The sequence below is a fragment of the Oculina patagonica genome, chromosome 4 (assembly GCF_052425735.1).
Source record: "Oculina patagonica isolate OP01 chromosome 4, crgOcupat, whole genome shotgun sequence".
Classification (NCBI taxonomy): domain Eukaryota; kingdom Metazoa; phylum Cnidaria; class Anthozoa; order Scleractinia; family Oculinidae; genus Oculina; species Oculina patagonica.
This window is the reverse complement of record NC_135761.1, coordinates 54475782-54502915: the sequence shown is the minus strand read 5'-3', so window position 1 is coordinate 54502915 and position 27134 is coordinate 54475782. Positions and strand designations below refer to the sequence as shown.

Here is a 27134-nt window from a genome sequence, read left to right as displayed (position 1 = left end):
TTTTGGTCCCTGCGACTAGTCCCACGAATTAAACTGGTTTGATTTCTGGGACTAGTCGCAGGGACCAATAGTCCCACAAATCGGTCATTTTTATTCCAGTACACACTAAGGGATAAGTCCCTGCGACTAGTCCCCTAGCTAGTGTGTGCCGACCTTTATATCAATTGCTGTTACTCGTCTACCAAAGAGCATACTAATAGTATATAAGCTATAGGTATATATGTTGTATAGTACACGAATAAACGATGGCTAGATTGCTTCACTTATCCTAAGAGTGCTCTATGCATGAATATGTAGAGCTTGATACAAATATTTGTATTTGTATGTTGTATAGCATATATTTTATAGAATATATGTTGTAGGTCGAATCTGTTTTCAACCTCGGTTAATCTGTTTCACCCTAAAGATGGCACTCTTTTAATTAATATAAAATAACTTGAATTCATTGATAATAAACCCGAATTAATAAATTAAAATTGTTTTTTAGTGATAAAAACGTGTTATCTTCAGGTTGAGACTAATTAACGTAGGTTAGAAACAGATTTGACCTGAAAACTAATTTGACCTACATGTACAACATAATTATATACATTTAATGTCAATAGACATTACAACTACACTAATGGCGTATCAACAAACTTTAAAAATCTGCAGTGCAATAAACCAGAAATAACGGAGTACACCGGAGCAGCCCAGAACTCCCTTAATAATCTAATCAAACGATGCAGAAATCATTTACTGCTAACCGCCAACCACGATCCCAAATCCTAACCCTATCCCGGCGAGTTGGGCGCGTTCCGCGTTCCATGTTCCCGTTCCGCGCCAATTCCGCGCTCAGTGTTCCGTGTTTCGTTTTCGTGTTCCGTGTTGCTGGTTTATGTACACCAAAAAACACACTCCTGATACATTAAATGAACACGTCCCGATCCGAGAATTACTGGTAAAGTATAGTACAGTTTATAATAGAAAATTGTACGAAAACAGGGGACGTACTGTCATTATATACTACTGTTTCAAATTTAAGAGCTGTTATCCCTTACCAGGTTTTTTTTCTTACCAGTTTAGATTCATAAAAGCATGTAAATATAGAATTTTTTGAAATATTTGTTTCTGTCGTTTTTAAGTAGCATGCTTGGAAACTAACTAATCTGTCGCATAGACTTTACTATAATGAAGGCCAAATTGATTGCAAGGCTAGTTCTACGAAAAAAGGGTAAAATGTATTGGCCAATATTTTAATAGCAGAGCAGTTTTCTTCAGGGCCAGGCCAGGTTGTTCAAAGTGTGGAAAACGCTATCCAGCGGATAGATCACTATTCAGTGGATAGTGTTATATTGTTTTGCCAACACTTATCTACTAGATAGCGATTTACCTGGTGGATGGCGTTCACCAACCTTTCAACAACTGGGCCCAATACAATAAGTGCTTATTTTCAAAGCATAACAGAGGAGCTGAACTTAAGGTGACGATCGACAATGATAGACCCAACTAGTAGCAGGGTGGAGACCTCGAGATTACGTATTAAGCTCCCAAACCACTCAGCTATACTTCGTTCATTGTATTTATATAACAACAAGAGTAGACACTTCTTTTTGTCCCAATTTTTTTATGGTTATAATCTAATATGAAGTGGAGTTCAATTCGGTCAGAAATCATACAAGTGATTAACAACAACGCGCGCGCTCAGTTGTCCGATTTGTCTATTCATAAGTATGATTACGGGCCAAATTAGACACAAAATTCGTGACCAATATACATGAAGTGAGTCGAGTCGTGTCGTTTACTATAAGCGCGATAACGATGACTCGTCTTAAGGGGGCAGTATCAACAAGATTTAGTGCAATTTGAAAATTTCGTGAAGGTGTTGGTATGAATAGTAAATCCACTCATAGTGGCTTGGCCTTGCTAAATCGTACTTTACAAAGTCCTGAAAATTGTTAAAACGTGGTACAGGCTGGTAGGAAAGAAATGACCTAAAACTTGAAAACGTCGGGCCGAGGGTTTTCAAATTTGACAGTCAGGTTTTACTTGGAAGAAAATTTCTCAAAAACTATTGATTGCGGTTTATACACCTCTTGGAGAATGATTTAATGCATTTCTTTTTGTTGTTCAAAGGTTATTGTGATTAACAGTGAGTGTTTTCTCGTAATTCTAGAATATTTTACACCAAAACTTAAAAGATTTCCCATGACACTGTCCCTTTAGCGGAAGTCAGGCAGCGCATTTCTCAGACCAGACGTCCATGTGCTTTACAGGAAGTCTCGTCCCAGCATATAAAAGATATACCCGTGTGATTTGCCGATTCTATTCAGCCCTTTTCGAAGACTTTAGGCAACGAAAGTCAAGTTGGTATTTTAATATCAATTTAAAAACTAGGGTTAAAATTGTTGACAGGTGGTCACGATTTGTCCCTTCAAAAAGTCGACCTCAACTAAAACGTTTAGCCATAGTTTTAACTACAATTCCTCGTACTAAGAGTCTTAAACCCACAAATCTAAGTTACAATCTATTGTTTTTAGTCATTTTTAGTGCCGTTTTTGTGATTCGCCCTTATTGAAAGTCGTTTTTTAACCCCTCCGGATAGTTTTCATTAAAAAAATTGATTGGAAATGTGCATTAAAAAGAAAGGTCAAAATGGGCGTGAAAGGGAGATGAATTCTCTGTTTATTCCTGTGATAATACCCATTAAGCACGTGTAAATATTATCGCATCGCGCTTTATGTGTTTTATGGCAAAGACACAGTGTGAAATGGTATTACAGTTGAATCTCGATAATTCTAACTCTCAGTGACTCGAACCTCCAGCTAACCCAAGCCTTTTTCGGTTCCCCTCCAGGTCATTTTCTTACTAATTTTACCTTCGATAACTCAAAAACCCGATATCTCGACCCTTCTCGATTTATCTTGAGGGTTCGAGTTATCGGGATTCAACTGTAACTGAAATTTTTCCTCTCTTGCGTGATCTCAGGATTACTACTTTGATGTCCATGGACGTATTTTTCCGACATTTTTTAGCACAAAAATGATTACTTCCGGACTGAAAATGTGCGAAAATGAATGGGCGACTATGCTTATTGTAGTTTACGTGAAAAATTTTGATCACTCTGGCGAGCTAATGCACCTATCAATGTTAAGCAGCTGGGGGTGAGGCCGGGCATAGGCAGGGGATTTGACAGCAATTGTTTGCCCGTGGTGGGGACTTTTGACCGTTTTAACGGACTTTCTTACAACATTTTATTGAAGTTTAGTGACTCATTGAACATCCAAAAATGCTTTGGAGTTGAGCATTTGAACAGAAAGTCTCAGCTAAGCTCAAGCAGCGGCTTAACATCGATAGGTGCATAAGCCGTAAAGAAAATTCCGCCACTAATTACGAATGAAAACATGCGCTGTAAAAATGAGTAGTGCAACACTAAGGAATCACCTTAGTTCCGGTAGATCATGGCTCTACCACTTGCACCTGACCATGCATAACATCTTTGAAAATAGGCCAAGCAAGAACTGAGCCATGGGGTATGCTGCAGTTTTCGTACTGGGCTGCAATGTCGCTTTCAGAGAGAACGCTGCCCCACATGTTCACTTCTGTCATTTCACCAACAAAGGCGTCATTGGTATTGAAACCTCCCCCAATGCTGTCTTGGTCTTGTCCGAGCACTACAGTGCCTCCAGATCTAAGTATGTAACCCTTTCGGAAATCATCACCTTGGGCTTCCAGTTTACCATCCTTATAGGATTTGTAGACGCCATTGGTGTTTTCCCATGTGAAACAAAAATGATGCCAGGTACTATTTGCGACCATGTCGATACTCCTAAGAATAAATTACAAAAAAGACTTATTTATTTATATTTTTATTTATTTATTAAGTTAATTTATTTCTTTACTTATTTATTTATTTATGGCTTAGTAAATAAAATTTACACTAGAAGTTTAAAATTAATCATCTACTCGAATATCTATACTGCAGCATTTTATGCCAGAAAAGAAACTTTGACGCTTCAAACAGAGGAGGTGGTCAGGACACATTCAACCTTTGTGGGATGCGCGCCTGTTGAGCTTTTTAATTGATGTTGATTTTTGGACATTCTATCAAACTTTCACTGTTTGTCTTAAGGAAGGAAATAAAATGAATATGTCACGATTCCCTCGACGGAGATATATCTACAGACATAAGGCCTCTTTACATGAGAGTTTTCGTCCCGGGATGACTTTCCTCCCGGGATGAATTCAGCTCGGTGTCTGGTCATTTTCTTGTTACTGTCTACATGATTTCGTCTCGGGATGAGTTATTTCGTCCCGGGATGAACTCATCCCGGGACTATTTCATCCCTGTCCTAAGCACCGGCATGACATGTCATCCCGGGATGAAACGTGATGAAAACCCCCATGTAAACAGTCTCTCCGGGATGAAATGTAATGTAATGTAATGTAAGCAAGGGCAAGATGAATTCAACTCGGGGGGGGGGGGACGATTTACGTCCCGGCATCCCGGGATGAACACGTTCATATAAAATGAAATTTTTTCATCCCGGGACGAAACTCATCTCGGCTCTCATGTAAAGAGGCCCATAGTGTGCTATCTCAAAAGAACTTTTATTTATTATCCAACTCCGCTTTGCGGAGTACAAATGACGCGCGAAAGGAATATAAATATCTCACGATATTCTCCACAAGACCTGTTTAACAGGTTCCGTGTAGTTCTCTCATTCCTTCCTCTGTAATACCATCGAATAAGATGTATTTAAAATTGGCAATAGATTATTTGCTTTCTTTTAGTATAGACTGTATATAGTATTTTAATTAAGTCTTATTTACACACATTTACAGTCCACTCTTGTTATAGCAGACATGCTCGGGGCGTCGTTTAGTGTCCCTTATAGAGGGAGTCCGTAATCCAATGAAACCTCTTTCGCCGGGAATCTGGATTTTGTCCGTCAGGTAATAGCTAGTGTCCGCAAGAGCGGGGTGACCGCAAGGCAAGAGTTGACTCACTGTATAGGGGACATACACTATATTTATGAGATAATGCAAATAGCAGCAATTACATTTTTGTGTTGCCGATAAAGACAGTTGTCGATTGAGGCGGAAATGAAATATACAAATCGTTAGCGGTTTCTTTGGAGTAGCTGATAACAGAATGTTCCTGCCCGTCTGGTACTATTTTCATAAAAAAGCACATGGATAACTCGCTGAGGTCAGATCCTATGGCTGGCTGTTTCATGGCGTAGTTGTCTGTGGATCGAGTTTGGAACACCAGTCGATATCCTGAAAAAGAGAAGGACATGTGTTTAAGAGGCACTGACCAACCGGTCATAGAATTGACAATAACGGCTTAAAACTGTAGAAAAAATCAAAAGAAACACTGAAAGGCCAAAAAGGGGCATGGATGGGCAAAATTCGAGAAGATTAAAACGGATTGCGTTCGGATAAACTTGAAAAACGTCGGCCCGACTTTCTCAAGTTTATCACAATTTGAAGGAAGGTGTCATTTAAAGTGTTCGAAAATTATCCTTGTTTGTTATGTGGCCGTGATTTTGCCAATAAATAACTATTGCTCTGCCAATTTGAAGTTTAGAGCTCTTAATTAACGAAAATATATAAAATTTTCTTAAAATACCGTGACTTAGACCCTTTAATACAAACGAACAAAAGCTATTTTCCCAAGTCGCAGCCGAGTGGCAGTAAGATCCGATTTCAAGTTAGCCTCCTGTGCAGATGCTCTTTGGGTTGGTCACGTGTTCGACGTCTGCTTCGAATGCTAATTCCCAGTTTTCTTTTTCTTTTTACTACTTTTTTTTCTTGCGGTGTTTTTTAGAAGAAATAACAAACATTTTCTCCATGTTTCTGTAGAGTCATAGAAACACTCTGGGGGAACCGTCGATAAAGCTGTGGGAACATGTATTCCATGCGGCGCAGAGCAGCACAATCGGGGTGTCTGGAAAACCCGAATAGCGAATAGATTGTAGATTGCTCTGTGCATGTGGCGGTAAATTTTGTAGAAACCCTCCTAGGCTTATCCACGGTGACTGTTTACGACTATTCGTCACTAATCGCGACTATTAAACGACTATTCGTCACTATTCGTCACTATTCGCGACTATTCGTCACTATTCGCGACTATTCGCACTATTCGTACTATTCGCTATTCGCGACTGTTCGCTATTCGCCATTCGGGTTTTCCAGACGACCCGCACATTCGTGACCAATAAGAGAACAGAACTATTTAACAATTAAACAGCAAGCTCGAGGCTTCTACTGGTTGTTTATGGCGAGTCAACGATCAAAAGTCAATAGAAACCGAGAGCGAGCCGTCTTATTGTATAAGCGTAACCCAGAGACCAATCTATTCAACTATAAGTTCGGTGCAAGTGGTTTAATTGTAGTTTTGGTTTGTGATTTCAGCAATTTTACTTGCGCGCGCTCCCAGTGCAGTCTATCGAAAATTACACGGTCCTTGTGTAGCCAATCAAAATGGTAGTTTGGCTAATGGTCGGTCTCTGGGTTAGTGTAAATGGTGTACGATAGCTCACCAATCAGGTTGCAGCATAATTTGCATTAAAACAATTATTGACTCAGTTGTTCTGTTAGTGTTACTAACCGCCCCGATTAGCTGTTGCTATTTTTCGGGTAGTAACAAATTAATATATATGTACTCAAAATATGTGTGAATAAAAGTGAAAAGTGAAGAAATCTGCTAATATTTGATTGGCTTACCTGTTTTACAGGACTGTTTTCCGTCTAACCCTGATGAACAGCTGCAGCTGTCGGCATCAATATCGTCATTTCCTCCTGTCCCAATAAAGGATCGGGACGATAGGTTATTGTCGCCTGATTTTAAAGGTGAATGGAATGACTACGGACTCCAATTTTATCAGTTGTCAAGGGTATTTTATTTTTGGCATAGCAAGATTTCATTAAAAATTTGCAATTCAACCCCTCTTCTATTCACCATAGTTTTACAACAAAAACCTTAAACGCTTCTTATCATCGCAACTGAACTTCTTGTAGCCTTATTTCACCCAATAGACCATATTCGTACTCTCGGTTTTGGACTGGAACTAGCTTGCAATGGAGGCTCATGCGGGTAATCTTTTCAAATGCAAATGACATGAAGCCCTTTTTAATCATATTCCCCCGCATTAGCCCCCATTACAAGCTAGTTCCAGTCCAATACCGAGAATACGAATATGGTCTATTGTGAAAGGGAAAGTTCATTCCAAAATGGCATTCTTTTCATCACGCCAACGAAAAGGTAATACGAAGATATGTTACTCACCAAAATTTCAGCTTCCAAAAAGTATTCAAACCCTATGAAATTTTTGTCTGAAGTAGTCCAACAATTGAGAACCGGCCGCCGCCATCTTGGAGTAACTTAGCAGCCTGGCGATGTATGCGTGACGTCAAAGAGCTCAACGTTTATTATCTCTTGGAGCTCAGTTTGTGCAAAATGATGCTGCACAAATAGGCATTTGGAAAAACAAGCCAATACAAAATTAACAAGCAGTGTCAAGTATTTAAACAGTATTTAAAGTTACACACATGTAAGATGGCGGTTTTGGCACAAATCGAGGCAACTCGCTCGGCTCGCCGGCTCGCCTCGTTCCTTGTCTCGATTAGTGACCAAAACCGCCATCTTACATGTGTGTAAAATCGCGAGCGGCACCCAAAATCTCTGCGGCTTGAGCGCTCAAAAATATCAAGCTTAATTGCTGTGCCAGAAACAATTCCTATTGAACAAATGCTCTTATTGAGTAAACGAAGATGGGAAGAGGGAGAACTGGAGAAATTAACTTGAATGTAAAGAAAAACTTGAAAAGATCTCGTGGAAAAGCGTTTACAACCTACAAAAAAACTAAAGAAAATGAAAAACAAATAAAAATCTTTTTAACAGACGAGCTGATTGAAAAATTAAAAAAATTAGACAGCAGTGTTGTCGCAAACGTTTTAACAAGCTAAACAAGACTTGCACGCTCCGGTGAGTGCATAAATTATTGCAGCAACACAGAAAGTCACAACAATGACTTTGATTGCGTGGGTGTATTGCTGTCAAGAAACGGAAAACCCCCTTGACGTAATCTAATTGTTTTTTTTTTAGGAGTTTTTAGAGGACAGAGCTCAGTTATAGAAATGCCGTCATGGGTGCATTTTTAGAATATAAACCGATAAATAGAAATGGCGTCAGGGATGTATTTTTTAAGCAAACACCATAACCAAATTTTGGAACCTAAAAGCCAAAAAAATAATATTTTATAAAATAGATCATATTAAATTGAACTGTTTCAACAACCAGAGAAGTGAAAAAAAAATCCTGCGTAAAATTATTTTTGCTTATACAGCACATTCCAAATCGCACAATAGAAAGGACATTCCAAATCGCACCACACATTCCTGTTCGCTTGTGATTTTTTTTTTTCACGAAAAAAAAATTTTTTTAAAAACGCTGAAAATCAATGGCGAATCGGCATGTTTGGCATGTGTGTGTGACGTACCGGAAGTCCAGAATATTCTAAAGCGACATGATTGTAAACAAGCCGATGTGTTAATCAAGCTTTAAACGGCTAAAGCAAAAAAATTGAGAATCAACTGGCAAAAGATTAAAAATTGGTAGAAAAGACTCTTGATTGAAACAGTAGTACAGAGAGTATTTGACAAATACCACAGCCGGTGTTTGTCATTGGCGATGAGTCATGATATTACACCGTCTAAAAATATCATTCGGGTAATACCCCGACTTTGTACACCCACGCACGCAAACACAAAAAAAATTTGCATGCCGCTGTGGGTCACGCAATTTCTCGCTGTTCGCTTCAACTTAATTGTATTTTTTGCACACTCAGATTTAATCCTTTCGACTCGGCTGAAAGTCACTTTAAGTGCGCTGTAACCTTTTATTTTGCCTCGTTCAGGCAATTAACAACATCGCGGGTTATGTATCGAATATTTTTTTGACACTCGGGCGTGAAATATTCAAACACAAAGTAAACGACAAGATGAGCGCAGACAATCATTCTTTTATAAAATGAAAAAATGTTTTATTGGACTGAAATTTTATTTCGAAATGTCGGTGGCACTTTCGAGAAGTTTTTTTTCCAATCTTTTGCGTTCTTCTCTCTTGATTTCTTCCCGAATTTTTCCGATGTCTGGCTGGAGTGAATTTGTTTGTTTTTTTGCAAAGTTTGAGCGTAAAGTATCTTTAAGTTGGCGATATTTCTGCATTTCTCGTGTGATCAGTTGAAACTCTTTGTCAGAAACAAGATTATCATTCAGAGCTTGTGAGACAGAGCTGTTTATCGAGTCATGTTTTGCAACAGCCAGAGCGAGGATTCTTGAGTGCTTATTAACTTTACGTTCAAGCTTTTTGTTGATAACTGACAGGCCAGTGGAAGCTGCGCCAGATATACCTGCTACTGCTGCAACAGGAACGCCGATAACAATTCCAACACCAGCAAGTGAAGTCGCAACAGCTCCAGAAGACAGAGCTGCCGTCACGGTGCCAAGACAGACCACGGAATAGTGAATAACTTTCCGGACTTTTTTATATTTTTTTAACACAAGCCTGTAATGCTCAGCTTCAGCGGATATTTCTTTTTCAATTTTACTTATTTCAGTCAGCCGAAAATTCTCGGCATTTGTTGGGAGGCTTGGATAAAGTTGTGTTTCTTCGCGATCACCATAAGCAGGTGCACTAGGGAGAACATTAGCAGATGACATGGCCGTATACAATAAAAAAATATTAATTTAATTCTAATTCAAAATGCAGCGGAGCTCCAACAAAGTCAAACTTACTGCCAGTTTTGTCTTTGACGGTCAATGTGACACTGTTCACACTCTGAACAGCGTCGATTCGACGTGAATTATTGATAAAATTTTGAGGGTAATGAACCAAATCATAAGGTTTCCCGGTTATTGGTACACAAGCGAGAATGTCACTTGGCTTTCCATTATACAAGTTATTTTCTTTGGAAAGTAAATCGCAGTGAATGTAATAAAAGTCTGGTATAGTAAAATCTTCAATTCTTGCGTTAGCAGCATCAACAATTGTGTTCTTAAAAAGTTTAGAAAGATTTTTATCAAAAGAAAAGCTTTCAATATTTTTTGTTTTTGTTATTGAAAAGCCTCTTTTTAAATCATCCCTTTTTACTGTTAGCTTTTGTTGATCTTTGAACTTATTAGTCAGGTAAGTTGTAATTTCATCAAAATTGTAGTTGCCTGGAAAAAAAACAGCAACATTGTTGCTCACATTGTTTTGTTTAATGCTTATGGAGCCAATTTCTTCCAGATTACGCCAGCTGTTTTGTAACGAGCATGACAGCAGGCTGATAAACCTTGGTTTTTCAATTGGCTGGTCAAAGTAAACAGCTTCCCCGTTGGAACTCGCGTCGATTGTGAGCACAACCATCTTTATAATTATCTTTTGAAAAATAAATCTTTAATATAAAATGGCTCCGCCTATTCAGAGAGCTGATGACATTTCTCAATCAACTTTTCTTGATTCCAAAGAAAGAGATTTTATGAAGTGGATGAAAACCCCAGAAGCAACTAAAATTTCTGAAGCGGCAAAAGACAATGCGTGGAAACCTTTTCTTGCAAAATATCCAAACGCTGACCGAACAAAATTTGTTGCACAGGTTGAGTTCGCGTACAACCACACAGCAACGGCAGACATTTATTACAAGGCAGAACAAGGCCATTTGATAAATGTTTTTGGCTCTGACAGCAAATATTGGAGCCCAGAGATGAAAAAAGCACTGGGGGTGAATCAAATTTCAGGCGGTTTTCCACAACAGCTGTCACCAAGCGGCGCAAAAGGCTCATCTTTGTCAATTCCCGCGGTTGGATTTCACGAAGCCGCACCGAGTTTGAAAAAAATATTTAACAGCAAAATCAACATCTACGTAACACCAGATCAATATTTCACAACGAAATTAAGAGAGATTTTTCAAAAAACAAAACTGAAGCATACATCAGGAAAAGAGTCAAAAAAGTGGCTTGCGGGGTCTAACATGGCCTATTGGCCCCAGCAACTTAACTTTGCGGTATGGTGCGCGACAACAGGCTGCGGTATAAGTCGAGATATTTTCGATGAAGAGCACTCAGCTCTTAGCTTGCCACCGATTGTGCGTAATTTTTATCTTTTTCACATTTATTTCACGATAAGGCGAATATTGTTTCAGATGGGGGGAATTCAGAGCGTAAGCGCCTTGCCAGGCGACCCAACTTTTAGCCAGTTCGACAACAAGTACGACGTGGCTTCGTACAAAAGAATATGTGCTGAGTTCGGTGTCGACCCGTCAAGCGATTTTCGTTTTACAACAGGTGCAAACCACGGACTTGGTGCTATTTATATCTGGATTTCAAGCAATGGTATACAAAAAACTGGAGCAAAATACCCCGATTACGATAAATTTTCGGATGAAGGTGGAACTGCAAGCGACGGTAACCTTATTTATTACATTCAGCCAGATGATTCTGCAGCATCACAGGCTGACTGGTTTTGTGCAAATGCAACGCAAGGGCTTACTCAGGCGGGTTTGTCGAGAGTAAACCAGTCGATAGAGGCTTTTGTCTACTGTATTTTGGGTTCGCAGGTCAACGTTCGAAGTAGCATACTTGGCACAGGCGGCCGTGCAAAGGAAGCGCAAAGTGAGTTCCTCGTGTTGGTTGAAGACGCTATAAGGCAACCTGATCTGGCAAAGTCGGTCCAAAGATACCAACTCGCCATCGACGAGGCTAAGGTTCGGCTTAACCTTGCAGTCTGCCCAGGTGCCTGGCTTATGCCCGCTCGAATGGTGATAAACACAGAAAGCGTTGTTGGCTACAATAACCAGCTTAAGCAGGCTGTTGTTGGGATGAAATTAGGAGTGAATGATGAGGTTAATAAAGCTACAAAAAAAGCAGCTCTTAAACTGATGGCGGGAGGAAAATCAAAAATCAACCCACCAAACAGCCACCCTTCAAATCCTATACACAAGAGCGCCACAGCAAAACAAAAACAGGCACCTGCAGCAAGCGCTGCTGAAACACAAGCTAGCAACGCGCAAAGCGCTAAACCTACGAAGGCCGTAGCCAATGATTCACACGAAATAAACAAAGCAACTGTCGCTGTTGGCGCGGTTGGAGCAGCAGCTTTGCTCTACACCCTTATGCGCTAACGTCTCTTTTTGATGTATTTTTCAACAAGAAAAGCAACCACAGCAAGGATAAGCAGCCAGGTGTGCTCTGCAAGAAATCCAATTACTTGACCAGTGGTTTTGAAAAGAAATTTCGCAATCGAGCCAATGAGACCAGGCAGAGCTGATGCTACCTTTGAGCCAATATCACTTAGGCCTTTTCCCAACGCTTTGCCGGTGGCCTTCAAAGAGTTTGTAATGGCTCCAATAACAGAACCAATCGTGACACCAGCAGCAAGAAGTATTGCTGTTAATGTCACGCCATGTTTTTTGAAGATCTCTTTGATCCTCTCACGAAGTGGAAGCGCTCTTTCTCTTTCGGCAATCTGCGTTTGCAAGCGTCCAAGTTCCTCGGTTCTTTCCGCAACTCTTTCTTCCGCGGCTTGTTTGTCAGTGGGGGAGGCATTCTCATCCTCTATAACAGCCTGATCTTCCTCGTTTTGGCGCTTCAGCTCGGCTTCTTTCTCTTTTAGATCCTCCAAAGCTCTTGTGTCGTTGAGCCTTTCTTGCAAAGTGTTTCTTTCGCTCTCTTTGGCAGCGAGGCTTGCCCTTAGTTGGCCGACTCGTGTTTGTTCTTTTGCCTTCTGCTTTGCTTGTTTTTCAAGAGCAGAAACTTCTTTTTTTGCGTTTTCAAAATCCGTTTTATAGTTTTTCAAAAGTTGCCGTTGCTCACGCAATTGTGTTTCATTTTCAACGTTTGACCCAAGTTGTTCAATTCTGGCCTGAGTTCGTTCGATTTTGTTTCTCAGATCTTGTACTTCTTGAGCAGCTTTTTCTCTTTCTGATGCGATTTTTTGGGCCTCTTGAAGTTGTTTTTCAGCTTCTCTTAATCTTTGGCGTTCATCTCTTATGCTCTCATTGTCTTGAGCAATAAGATCTTCAGCTGACGGCCCAAGTTCATCTTTGAAGCTGTCTAAAAAGTTTTTCATGAAGCCTGACTCATTATCTTTTAGAATCTTGTACTCGCCTTTTTTAGTTCCTATAGCAACAATTTTCCCCTCATTTTTCCCAGTGCCTCTTCTAATTCTAATTTTTTCAAATTTTGCTTTGGGGAATTTGCCTTTTATCGTGTCTACAGCTTTTTTAAGTTTTTGCCGCAAAAAACTTTCTTTTTGAAGATCACTTATCGAAGGGGTTCTTTCAAGCAAATGTGTTTCGTCGTAGGAGGTATCAGGCAGCCCGCTCTGTTCGTGCTGCATCGTTTGCATTTCATGTTGTTCACCCCCATGGTAGGGTGTGGATGCCTCCCCGGGCTGAAATGGTCGGGTTGTGTCGACCTCTTGTTCCTTTTCATCATCGTTATCACTGTTGTGGTCAAGATCTTGGTCCAAATCAGGGTTCTCGTATCCAAGCTCACCACCACCTTCCGCCATCACGTAATTTATATATATTTTCAAATTAAACTTTTCAATTTAACAATAAAACCAATCGAGAGATGGCTGCTGTTCAAGAAAACCTTCGACCGGGACGCACAGAGAAAATACTCGGCGCACTGAAAGCCGAGCGCGCGGTAAAACGAATCACTTTTGACCGCACAGAAGCCAATCCAGAGGAAACGTTGTATGTTTCAGTGCCCAAGCTGAACGAAAACGAGGTCATTGTGCCTGGCTCGCTGGCGCTGCGCTTCAACATCGACTTGAGCGGAGGCCATGCCAACAACTTTCTGGTTGACAACGTCAGCCGAGCTCTGGTCGACAAGTTTGTTGTAAAGTACGAAGGCACCGTCGTGCAGGACACGGTGGGCTATGACATCTACAAAATATTTGAGGATTTTTTCCTTTCGCAGGAGGAGCGCGACGACAGGGTGCCAGAGGGCATTCAGAGCGAGGACCTCAACAAAATTCGCTCAAATGCTGGCGATAAGAAAACTTCAGGAGTCGAAGCAGAAAAAAAGCTAAATGAGCTCTATGGTAATAAATACCGAATCCGACTGGATCACCAGATTTTAACTGACCATGGGGCATTTTATCCTCAGGCACTATACAACGATCTTGTGTTCGAACTGAAGCTCGCGGCAGCCGAACATGTGGTCAGAGGCTCAGATACAACAAAACTAAAATACAAGTTGACAAACATCCAGCTGGAGTACGAGATGATAAGAAGCAAGGAAATTGCAGATGAAGCGTTCAGCGCTTATTCGGGCGGCAAAGAGTTCGCTTACGACCACATCCAGCGTGATAAAGTGACGACTTTTGCAAAAGGCTCCGACACACGTCTGAATCTAAGGGTCAACCCGCAGAGGAGGTCCATGAAAGGTATCTTGCTCCTATTTATTGAGCAATATAACAAAGGTGCAAGGAGCTCGGAAAAGTACATTAACCCGGACCTTACAAAAGTAAGCATCACTGTCAACGGCTCGCCAAACATGCTGTACAACAACGGCATCGAAGGAATGGACATTTGGGGAGAAGTTAAAAGATTCTACATGAAAGAAAAAAATAAAACGCAGCACATGACTCTGCAAAAGTTTTACACAGAAGAAAAGTTTGGCCTTCTTATTGATCTGCGTTCCATGGCTGACCACTCGATGCACGGAAGCGGCACGCGCCTTGTGAACACAAAGGACGGTGTCCAGCTTGAGCTAGAGAGGAAAGCAAGCGGCTCAGGTAATTTGAACTGCCACATTTACGTAATCAGCGACGCCCAAATGAATATAATTGGCAGGCAGTTAGAATCTGTGCTTTTATAATATACGAACGAAGATGGATCCTGCCAATATACCCTTCAACGCCCTCATTGTGGGACCAACGAACTCAGGAAAAACAAGATACGTGGTCAATCAGCTTTGTGGCCCTTTCCGAGGCAAGTTTGACTACATCGTGCTCATCTGCCCGACTTTCGAGCACAACAAGACTTATTATCGCTTTGCTGAGGAAGATATTCGATTTTTTGTTTTCATTTGCGAGCAGCACGAGGTGGAATCTTGGTTAAGGCTTTCAAGATTTCTTTTTGAGGGTACGAACACGCTTATCATCCTCGACGACTGTGCTGCATCGAAAGATGTAAAGGGAAGAACGGGTGAATTGGTGAATCTTGCTTTCTCTGCTCGCCACGCAGGCTTGAGCATATGGGTGTTAACTCAAAAAATGACAAGCATAACAGCCTCATTCCGCGAAAATGTGGCGGCAATCGTTTTCTTTTACACCCCCTCTGCCAAGACCACGAAGGCAATCTTTGAGGATTACGCTGGCGAACTTGCCAATGAGGATTACAAAGAAATCATTTTAAAGCTAAAAAAAAATAAGTTTTCGCATCTTGTCATTTCTCATCGCCACCCTTACGGAACAATTTTTTTTATTGAACATATTTTTTATAGTAATAAATGGCCGACCCTTTCGCAACTTCTCCTCCCGAGAGCGTCAAGGGCGCTGCAAGTGAACAAGAATTAGCTTCCGTAATGGAACTGCTAGGAGCTGAACCAGAAAGTACAGAAAGCGCTATGGCACTCATTCAAGGCCCTGACATTCCTGCTTTGCGTGAACGGCTTGCAATCCTTGTTTCAACAGGAAAAGCCAAAGAAGCAATCGGTGTGCAGCTGACATACGAGCAGGTGAAGCGCTTGACAGATAAAGAAGTTGAAAAGTACTTCAAGAGATATGAGGCATACGTTGGCACCAAGACAACGGAAAATCTTATTGACAGCGCGCTAACTCTTTTAACAAAAGCAGCAAGTCTGTTTGTGCCCATGAAAAATATTGAAGCTTTACAAAAAGAGCTTAAAAATGACTACATTATAAACAGCGAGCTTTCCAATCTTGTCGGCAGTTTGTCTTTCAATTACGGCAAGCTTCTTGCTCCTGCTTCTGCTGCTTTGATAACAGCAAAATATATTGATTACGACTCAGCAAGTTCATCAAAAAAACAGTCAGATCTTGATGAAATCGCCTCTGAGCGGCAGGGCGCCACGGAAAAAAGCTCCGAAGGCACCTTTACTGAGTAATACTCACAAGACTTCCTAAACAAAGCTAAGAAAATACTGAATAATTAATGAGCAATGCTTAGAAATTGCTTAGCAAAAGATCTTGCTGAGCAAATTTCTATTTAAATATTATTTTTTCATAAATATAATGGCCGAGCTCGAACAACGTGAATTGGAAACTCCTGTTTCTACCTCTTCTCCTGTCACTTCAACAACTCCTGCAACAAAGCCTGCCAAAAATCCAAAGAGAGTTGCTGCTGGCAAGCTTGCTGCAGAAAAAACAAAACAGGCTCGTGAAGCACAGAAAAAAGCTTCTATCGAGGCTGCTGCAATAATTGCAAAAGAAAAGGAAAAGAAATCTGCGGCTGCAAAGCGAAATGTAACACCACCGGCCGTAACGGAACCAGCTCCGCCCGAGGCTCAGCCGCAATCAAGCGGTCTCACCACAAATCAATGGATATCTTTGCTTGGTATCGGCGTTGCAATCGTTACAACTTATGTGAAACGCGAAGACATAAAAGCCTTTATAAACGAAAAAAGAAGTCCAACATTTAAAGCTCCGCCAACTCTTATAACTGATGACACACCAGTTACAGCAGAAAGTATTGGAAGGGTTGCAACGCGTTCTTCAGACACGCGCCAAACGGGCTCTAGAATTCCGCAACCAACAAGCCAAAATGGCTCAAAAAGAGGAATCCGTTTGATGGATTAAATAAATTTCATTTAAACATTTGCGATTTTTAAGTAAACGAAATACTATGACCACAACAAGTTCATACACTATGTCTGACCCAATGGATTTTGGAAACTTTTTTGTGCTTTCTATGCTTTCAAAATGCTTTGAAAAAGATGAGGTACGAGCAACAGCTGCTTTGAAAGAGGGAAAAGCCTTTTTAAACCGGCTAGAACCAGAAAAATTAAAAAAATTTTATGCAATTGCTGAAAAATCTGTAGAAAGTTTAAACAGGTGGTATGAGGATTTAAGAATACTTGAAAAAGAGTATGAAAAAATAGAAAATGAAGAAAAAAGAAAAGAGATGATTGAAAAAGCAAAAAGTTTGGTGTTTGCTGAAATGGAAAAAACCTTTAATTCTGCGGTTGGTGATGTTGGTTTGACCAACGAAAGTTTTTAAGCAAGTGATTTCTGTGTTACTTTCTGACTTTAGCAATTAACTTTTTTTTTCTTTATTAGAGCTCTTTGATGAGATTGAAAGAATGCATAAAATTATTTTTTAATTTAAATATTTATTTTTATTTTATATCAAAACGCCATGTCCGACAACAAGTTCGTAAAAACACTCATGGATGCCGCCACTCTTACTGGCCTAGCCGCCGGAATCGGCTGGGCTGCCAAAAAAGTTGTGAAAGAAAACTTCACATCCGACCCAAGCGGCAGTTTTATGAACTATGTAAAGTTCACAGCCGTCATGGCTGGCAGCGTTGCACTTAAACAGTATCTCGAGGACCAGAAAATCCTCCCCACCAATTAAAAAAAAATTCGCATAATATAAGAACAAAGACACACAATGGCAAGCATCGCGATTATGGCTGGCGGAGCTATCTTGAACGCTGCTGCTTTCATTGGCGGCAATTACCTTGCTCGAGCTTTGGGTGGTGGAGATGACGCCGCTTTGAAAGAAAAAGAAAGGCACGACAAAGCTCTAGAGGCTTACCAGGCAGCTTACGCTAAATAGTCTCGAGACCGCACCAAGCTCCTCGACTGGATACAAACCAACGCGGAAATAAAAGAGCAGGCCAAACAGAACTTCACAAACACTGACTACGCTTTCAAACTCTATAACCAGGCACATCCTGACAAACAAATGATTCCTCCGAAAGAGCCCAAGTTCTCTGATTTTTATCAGCCAAGCGAGCAGCAGAAACAAGGTGAACTGATGTTCGTTGGCGCTGGCGCGCTTGCACTTGGGTACGCTGCCTTTCGGTTTCTTTAAACGTTTCTTTTTTTTCTTGTATACGCATGGATGCAAAGATCTCGAAAGTCTACTATAGCCCCCAGGGCTACTGGAAGGGAATTGCAGCGATAAAAAAATTAGCCGAGGCTGCCAAGGTTTCCGAAGATGCCGCAAAAAAGTGGCTAGTTAAGCAGGCCCTTTGGCAGATCTACCTTCCGGCACCACGATACGTTCCTCGCCCAAAATTCGATGTTTCTTCTCCAAACGCGGTCCACCAGGCGGACCTTCTTTTTCTGCCACACGACAAACTGCCGCGAGGGCGAAAAGTTTACAAATACGCGCTGACTGTTGTTGACGTTGCCAGCCGTTTCAAAGAGGCCGAGCCTTTGACCTCCAAAGATTCAACTGAGGTTGCAAAAGGTTTTCAGACAATTTACAGGCGAAGTGCACTAAAATGGCCACAGATGCTGCAAGTTGACCCGGGTCGCGAATTCATGGGATCTGTTACTAAAGAAATGGAAAATCACAAAACCTATATTAGACGCGGGCGTGTTAACATTCACAGAGATCAAGCTATTGTTGAACGTTTTAATCAAACACTGGCAGGGCGCCTGTTTGGTTATCAGTACGGTGTCGAGATGAACCTGCCATCTGGCCAGCGGTCGACAGCGTGGGTAAAAAGGCTTCCCGAAGTTGTTACCGCTCTGAACAACGAAGTTACCAGTCTTACTGGAAAAAAACCTGCTACTGCAATCAAAGAAAAGGCTGTTTCGTCCAAACCGTCCTCAAAATATACAAGGCCTGTTGGCAAGAAAGAAAAAAAAATACCCTCTCTCGTTAATGTGCGCTATCTCTACCAACCTGACGAGCTGGAAGGCGGCGTAAAAAGGGCTACAGATCCGATTTGGTCATTAAAAGTCTACAGCATTGAAAGGTCTGTTACTAAACCTAATCAGCCAGTTCTTTATTACTTGCACGATGGTCCAAAGCGCGGCTTCGTGCGTGAAGAATTGCTTGTTATTCCTCCAAATACACAGTTACCACCAGAAAAGCTATAAACGTTCTGTTTCGCAAAACTTATACCCGTAAGCATTTGTATGTATCCCATCATCCGCTATCCATCGCTTTGAGTCAAAAGGCGACAGCGAGACTTTGTTGAGATGCATTCCGTAAATCTCATGACCCTCGCTTCTAAGTATGTTCATTCCATGCCATAACTGCTTTGTTCCAAAAAGGGTTTCTAAATAATTTTCGTGCAAGATTTTCTTTTTTACCACACACTTTTTTACTCCTTTAGCTTTCTTTATTTTTTTTTGGTCTTCTGTCAGTATTGAATACATTTCTGGCCTCAAACAGACACACTCTGAAATTGGTGTTCCTGCGCATTCGTCTTTCATTTTTCCCAAGACCTTTTTGTTTTCGTATGAATGAAGTGAGTGCTCTTTTGGGTAGTCGCTTGTGTCGTATAGAGTTTTGTTTTGATAAATATCTTCGTAAATATCCTCTGTTTCAATCTCCAGAAGAAGGCTGTCAGTGTCTGTATACAAAAGCTCGCAGCGCTGCCCGTACTCCATTTTCATTTCGTTGTAAAAAAAGTCATACATCAAAATCTTGCTTACGTCAAGGATAGTCATACCTGTGTAGACAGGTTTATTGAGAAAAAGTCTGCTTTTCCGCATGTCTATTCCGACCAGATCGTTTGAAAACAGAACGTGTCTTGAGTACAATGGACTGGCAACCAGTTTTCTTATTTTGTTCGTTTCGTCGCTTCGCGCTATTTTTATGTCAACACGGTTACGCAGGTTTTCCATTGTTTTTCCGAAAACTGAGTTATTCATTAGCTTGTAAAAGTTTTTTTCAAAGTCGTTTTTCGCTTTTTTCCTGAATTCTGTGTTCATCTTTATGTACGGCTCCATCCAACATTCCTGTTCGAACTCCAAAACCCTGTGCACTTTTTTGAGTTTCATTCCCTGTTTCAAATAAAACTGCAAGTTTCGATAATGCACAACATAATTAGTTTTGTCTTCAAGAGTTAAAACAAGCTTTTCGCTGTCTGGTGGGTCCAGATCAAGGTTTTTTATCAATTCCTTTTGGTAGGGTGAAAACAAGTCCTTATTTATTTTCTTTTTCTCAGGTGCTAATGGGTAGCTGTTGTGCTCTTCATGCAGTTCTGCAGGGTATTCGAGGTCTACCTCCAAAATCCAGCCGGTTTTTGCAAACTCCTTTTTTCTCATTATTTCTTTTCTGTCGGCATAACTCTTTTCCATCTAAAACCACTTTTTGGCAGCGGCTTGCTCATTGCCCACCCGTAAAGGTTGTTAGCGTCAAGGTACATTAAGTATTTTTTGGGGTTTTTTTCGTCATACCCCTCAACATAAGGATTGTTAGCCTTTGCGTATCTCTTGCTTACCATTGAAATTCCTCCTCTTATTCCTCTTTCCACAAAAAGATGCATGTCGTAGTCTGTCAGTAGCTCAAGCTGTACTCCTGTCTTTTTCAATAGTGCGTCCCAAGAAAGGCCTGGAGATGTGTAATAATTTGCAGGATCCAACACGTACTTCTCAAGACATATTTTTCGGGAGTTTTCAAAAACATCTGCCAAAAGAGTAACGTCAGTTTGTACGTACAAATCGTGGTAGTCACTCAACGTCTGGCAGCCAAAGGTTTTCCACACGTTTTGTGCATGCTTATACTCTTTATCTGTTATGTGCTCATCATTAAGCTTGCTGTAAAAATTTTCTTTTTTTGGTAAAATTGTTTCTTTAAATCTATCCCATGAGTCTATGTATTCGTATGGATAAATTCCTTTTTTTGTTAACAGTTCAAAGTTTTCAAGAAAAATGGTTTTTGCTTTTTCGTATTGTTCAATAAAAATGGTTTTTAATTTTTCGTTAGTAAAAATCCCAAGTCGGCTTATAATATTTTCTTTTTCTTCTGGTTGTAACAGTTTTTCAAAAAAACTTTGGCTCAAATCATTTTCCTTAAACATTTCCCACTGTTCAATGTATTCGTATGGATATGTTCCATCGTCCAACAACAGTCCACTTTTTTCAAAGAAAAGTTTTTTTGTTATTTTTAAAGCTTGTTTTGGAGTGCTTTCTACACACTTTTCAAGGCTCGTTAAAAGAAAACTTAAGCTGTCAATAAATTTTAGCCCTCCAAATGAAAATGTAATGTATTTCTCCATGTTGTTGGCAACACATTTTACATCCATGTTGTTTGCACCACATTTTTTCTCTTCCTTTGTTGGAAGCTTTAGCTTAGTCATAGCCTGCATTAAATGGTGTGCGTCGTAGCCTTTTAAGTTGTGAAAAACAACTGGTATTTGGTCTGTTTTTGGTTTTATTCTCAATTTCAAGTTACATGCGTTGTGCGCAGCTCCTCGAAACTTGCCTGTTATGTGGCAATGATCTTTTACAGAGTCCTTATAATCTTTCTTCATAAAAGGTTCTGAGCAAAACAAACATTCTTCCTGGGTTTTTGCAATCCATTGATCTGTTTTATTTTTTGCTTTTCTTTCTATTTTTGGGCCTACAAATTCTATTTCTTTAAGTGCCGCGTAATAACAACATTTGTGGCTTTGACCACAATAACGGCCTGAGTCGTGGCACCAAACAGGCATTGAGTCAAAAAAGGAATCTCTTATCAAACTTTCGTTGCAAATGTGGCAACTTGTTGCGTTTCTGTATTCTTCCCAATCCTTTGCCGTCATCACAAGTGGCTTTGGTGTTGACAAAGCAAATCTTATTTTTTCTCTTCACTTAAAAGGCATTTCAAAAACACTTCAACTGCGTTTTTACCTCTGTAGGTCACTGGAGGTTTGTTTATGCCATCGCTCCTTACTACAGTGTAAGAAAAACCACATGCCTCGTGCTGTTCTGTCTTTTCAGTGTAGCTTTTTTGCTCCAAGTCTTCCAGTTCTTCACCAAGATCTTTTCTCTTCTGGCGGTCCTTGAGCGTTTCGCGTTCACATCGTTGCATCTTTCTTACCAATGCCTCAAAGTCAGCATATATCACATATGGCACTTTCATTTGCTTGTGATAGTTTTGAAAAGAAAGGGTGTTTTCTCCATTTTTTGGCATTTCGATTCTTGTTGGCCTGCCGTTCACACCATTGCAATATTTTTCGTGGTTCTCAAGCAAGTCCGCTGTTGAAAAACCGGTCAAGCACATCATGCAAAAGTGTTTTTTATGTTGATGTTTGTTCTGATCATAAAGCAAAGCGCTTACTTTTTTAACAAAACAGTAATGCTGAATTAATCCTGACTCAATTAAAATAAGGCAAATACGAGGAATTTTTCTTTCTTTCTCGCTTATTTTGTGTACAATCACACAATTGTCTTCCCAGCCGAACACATTTATTGCGAGGTTTTTGTTTTGCGCCTCAAGCTTGTCAAGCTGTTTTACAGGTGTTGGAAAGAGAATTCCTTCATAGTTAATTCCATCGTTAACAGGGTATTTGCTTGTTCTTTGTGGATTTTTTCCATCTCTTGGTGGAATAAAGCAGCTCTCAAAGCCCACTTCAAACATTCGTTATCCCTGTTTTGCACGTTAATAATTGCTTTCTTTTTTGCCAAATCAGCAGGAAGAGGTAAGTAACTTCCTCCGCGCAATGGCTGATAGCGTGCAACATTAACGTACACTTCTGTTATTCTTTCAATAACCCAGCCTGAGCCTCTCTCTGACCAAGACTCTATTTCTCCCTTTGCTCTTTCAATAAATTTATCGAACTCTTGTTTTATCTGTTTTTTATTATGTTCGTTAAAAACGTGCGGTTGTTTTTCTTTAAAATAATGCCACATATATTCTGTTATACCGTTTTTTTTGTTTATAAAATTTAACTTCCAACCCAAAGCTCGTTTTTAAGGTTTTTAAGTCATTAATTTCACTTAATAAAAGATCATAAAACTTTTTTTTGTTTTTTCTTGCAAAAGTGAAAAGATCTTTGTTATTTCTGTCAGATTCAGGTATGTTCATTTTCCATACACGGAGCCAATCATCAAAATTAGTTCTTGCAACAAAAAACATATTGTTTCTTTGGGGGTTTCTTTGAAATTCACGAAGGTTTTCCTCCATCATAGCTTGCAAAACTTCTGACGAATATCTTGCGGCAGCCATCTTGGTATATACACAAAGGAAGCAATTGTTCAATAGGAATTATTTCTGGCACAGCAATTAAGCTTGATATTTTTGAGCGCACAAGCCGCAGAGATTTTGGGTGCCGCTCGCGATTTTACACACATGTAAGATGGCGGTTTTGGTCACTAATCGAGACAAGGAGCGAGGCGAGCCGGCGAGCCGAGCGAGTTGCCTCGATCTTGGAATCACCTTTTCGTTGGCGTGAAGAAAAAAGTGCCATTTTGGAATGAACTTCTCCATTAAAGTTTTCCTCTGTGAAAATCAAAAAGTTTCCCTTACTTCGTAACACAGTGGTAAAAGACAAACATGATTACACTTGACTGTTAAAAGCACGTGTTATTTCAAGGTATCTGTGTTATTTCTGTCAAAAAATTCCAAATGCCACACGACTTTGAACAACTGTACAAGGAAGTAACTTTTAAAAGTGGTTTTAATAGGATTTCAGAAAAGCATCTCTTACCTATTTCACAGTTCCCTCCTGTGTATCCTTTTGCACAAAGGCAAGTAAAGCTATTCGTCTGATAAACTGGTACGCAAGTTCCTTTGTTACGGCATGGTCCACTTGAGCATGGAGACTAAGAGAAGAAAAACACCTACATTCAAATTTATGGTACCAAGCAAAAAAAAAAACTATTCACACATTTTGTTCATTGTTATCAGCAGTTATTAAATTCAAACTATCGGTTTATACGAGCGCGCGTTCGGGTGAACCGAATATGCTTAAAAACTCCAAAAAAATTAATAATCCAATCAAGCGATTGTGGTTTTAGTATAAGTACATGAATGTCTTGCAACTCACAAGAAATGAGCGAAATCCATTTTTCAAGACAGAAACAGCCTCTAAATGTAGTTTTAAAATAAGAATTTGAAGTTAAAAATTAGTTGATGATATGTCTCCAAGGTGTCTTTGTGAGCCGAAAATATATTTCAGTATTTTCCTAACATAACAAAACTTGAATGAAAGACTGAATGAAAACTTAAAATAGGATTAGAGCCGATGGTATAACCTTTTTAGTTTAAAAGCTATTAGTATTTGTTGGAAACGAAAGTTTTTCTGTAATAAAGTGAATTATATTTGTTATAGGCTGCGTATACAGTCACCGTTCGACGCTGCCGGTCGTCATGGCTACGAGAATGTACAATGGAACCCCGCTTTCTCCCCTTATGCAGACGGCAGCTGTCTGAGTAACTGTTGTTTTGAAGTTAATGCTATTTTTGTCTGCAATTTTCAGAAATTTCTGTACGATTCTGAGAACTTTGCGAGCAAGCCCTTCAGTCCACAGTTCTGCAAAGAAATTGATGGCGCACGTTACAAATAGTAGGCATAAATTTTAATGTCCTGGTCGTTCATTATTCCGCTTCAATACTTCCCAACCTTAAAGGCATCCTAAATATATCGTAATATAACGGCTTGCTGTCATACTCACCGGAATGCTGAAGTGATCGTAAAATTGGCTTGTGACGAACTTGTCCGAGTTAATGTATTTGTCAGATGGGAGCAGTTCACACAGCTTTATTGATGTTTTGTTTCGGGCCAGGTTAAAGGAGAAACAGGACTCTGTGGCAACACACGCAAACGCACAATCTGTCTTATCTTGAACAAGTTCTGTAGCAACACTTGTGATGTTTAAGTAGGATTTACTATGAGTTTTGAAGTTGGCATACATCAGACCATTGTAAGCTGGTTGTCCTAAGTTGAAAATCAAGAAATCAATATTAAAGGGACTGTGTCACGGCTGAGTTAAGTTTATTTTATTACGTTTTGCCAAATACTCTCTACGAAACTTAATGTTTGCAAAGAAATCACTACTATGGATCTAAATGACAAAACCATAGCTTTATAACAACCAAATGTGTCTCCCGGACGTTATAATTTAAAGTTACAAGCAAAAGAGATCAACTTTGAGAACTGTTCAGCCCAATGGTATTTCAAAAACCCATATTGCAATCCATTTCAATCTCCTTCACTTTTCAACATCCGTACCTTCTTTTGTATTTGCGGTGCCCGGTAGTATTGAAATGTTCCTTTACTGTTTTAAGCGGTTATTTTTCTTATTTCACCAAATTTGATAGCCATTTTCATGCCTAAATTTCGCTTAAATCCGTGACACAGTGGTTCCTTTAAGAAGTTCTTCAATTTCTTTAAATAAGCTAAGGTTGATACAAAACTTCTTCAACAGATGAATACAATAGTACCTTTTGAAGTTTCTCCAGAGCTCACTGACATGATCAAAGCAAGAAGACTGACAAAATGGAGGAGAGCAAGACCCATGTTGCCTCAGTTCTTGTGCGATCAACAGGAAGTTCTAGACCAAAATTAGACAACCCTTTAACACCAACGCATATATGTATTACTTACCTATGGCCTAAAAGCCGATTACAAGTTACTGACTGCAGTTTGTTAATTATGATATTTAAACCGTGATATGGGAGACACAAAGGACACATCCGCAATTGGCTGCTTGTCACTGAGTTAGCTTCTCCCCCCGGGGAGTTATAGTTTCTGCACGTAAACCAAACCAGCAGCCTGTTAAAACTTCAATACATTGTCTCAACGTTTGGCCGTACTTTTAGCAGAACTTATATTTAAAAAAAACGATGAAAAAAATAAGCATTTGTGTTCCATTTCTTGTTCTTTAGTCAAAGGCATTTTAACATTATTGTCGCATATAAGACTTTTCGTGCAGTTTCTAAGCTCTAGCACTTGCAATTCCATATATGGTAATTTCAAATCAAAACTTTATCATTGTCGACCTAAACAAGGCCCATTGAAATTTCTCTTTTGCGTTCAATAATTAAAAGGCGTATTGAATTACATGGCTCAGTTACAAACGTTTGGGGAAAAACAAGTCGCGACGCGATATTTAATTCATAACCGTCATTAATAATAGCTCGTCCATTCACTTACATATTTAATAACCATAAAAGTTCTGTGAGATTGTATTTGATCAACACAGCTAAACAAAGAAAGACCCCTCATAATTACAAAAAAGCCAAGGTTAAGAAGGCGTCAATACAATGTAATGTTTTTAAGGAGTATGGTCACTTTTTTCAACCAAAAGACTGTGAACAAAAGTTTTAAAGCTTCCTAAACATCTGTCCTGTCTGCTGAATTAATGACTCCTTTCCGGGACCGTAACAGCTTCGGATAAGGACAATTTTGTACCTTCACCGGTCTAAAAATATGACATATATTTGAATCAAATCGTTTATTTTTCGTGAGAGGGTTTTCACTGTAACCTCAACTGTACCTCAGAACTACCCAATTTGTATTTAGCTGTAAATGTTTTAACCCAACAAAATGAATATTTTACAAGTTTTATCTTTCTTCAAAAGGTAAAAAGTTCAACAATTGCATTCGATAAAAATTTGACTGAGATATCAGTTTTCTAAAACACAACCTACCAAATTCCGGAATGAGCGAAACGTGACAAACCTGTAGTTGAAAGCTATTTTCTCAAACGTGGGACCTAGTCAATACTCAAGTCTATTTTATCTAAAAGGTAATAATACCAGTCTAGAAACTTACGGAATTGAGGGCACTCGAGCTGCACGAATTTCCCAAATATTCGCCAGAAGAAAAATGGCGGTCCGACAGTACATCAGTTTCTGACTGTGGAATGCAATAAATAATTTTTGTCGTTTGAGCCGTTGTTTTGGGAAAAAAATCAACGTTTTTCTCAGTATTTTCAAAAGTAACAACAATAAACATTAATGAGCAAATTAGCTGCATATTCCGATCGTTTCCTTACAAACATTTTCCAAGGGAAAGAATTATTTCTAACCTAAGCAAAATTTATTTCAGCCTATATGAAAAACTTTATCTCTATGTTGAGAGAAACTGTTTTCATTGAAAACAAAGAGGCCCTCGTGGCACTTTTATGCTACCTGTACTCCCTGCTGTACACGTTAGAACAAGCTAGGCGAAAATAATCAAGCAGATGTCAATTTTTAAAACAGCCCACGCTTTTATATCAAATAAATGCATAAACTGAC

At 39.7% G+C, this 27134-nt stretch overlaps 2 protein-coding genes across 2 annotated transcripts; one reads left to right on the top strand and one right to left on the bottom strand.

The window, feature by feature from the left end:
• Positions 1-638: 638 nt before the first annotated feature.
• LOC144648583 (serum amyloid P-component-like) lies at positions 639-25442 on the bottom strand. Its single transcript, XM_078508105.1, has 6 exons — positions 25335-25442; positions 24566-24828; positions 23599-23713; positions 6712-6786; positions 5043-5262; positions 639-3808 (listed from the first exon to the last, which is right to left on the bottom strand). Exons 1-6 carry the CDS (start codon positions 25408-25410, stop codon positions 3439-3441), a joined length of 1119 nt encoding a protein of 372 aa, XP_078364231.1. The 5' UTR covers positions 25411-25442; the 3' UTR covers positions 639-3438.
• On the top strand, positions 10509-16107 carry LOC144647992 (uncharacterized). Its single transcript, XM_078507650.1, has 2 exons — positions 10509-11786; positions 15787-16107. The coding sequence occupies exons 1-2, from the start codon at positions 10509-10511 to the stop codon at positions 16105-16107; spliced, it is 1599 nt and encodes a 532-aa protein (XP_078363776.1).
• Positions 25443-27134: the final 1692 nt, after the last annotated feature.

Bases quoted from the DNA above. Each gene is read 5' to 3' on its own strand.
- LOC144647992 (XM_078507650.1), top strand. From the start codon at position 10,509: ATGAAGTGGATGAAAACCCCAGAAGCAACTAAAATTTCTGAAGCGGCA. The intron at 11,787-15,786 runs GTGATAAACACA...GTTGGCACCAAG, and splicing joins GGCTTATGCCCGCTCGAATG to ACAACGGAAAATCTTATTGA.
- LOC144648583 (XM_078508105.1), bottom strand. From the start codon at position 25,410: ATGGGTCTTGCTCTCCTCCATTTTGTCAGTCTTCTTGCTTTGATCATG. The intron at 23,714-24,565 runs GTGAGTATGACA...TTCTTCTCTTAG, and splicing joins ACGATCACTTCAGCATTCCG to TCTCCATGCTCAAGTGGACC. The intron at 6,787-23,598 runs GTAAGAGATGCT...TTATTGGGACAG, and splicing joins AGGAGGGAACTGTGAAATAG to GAGGAAATGACGATATTGAT.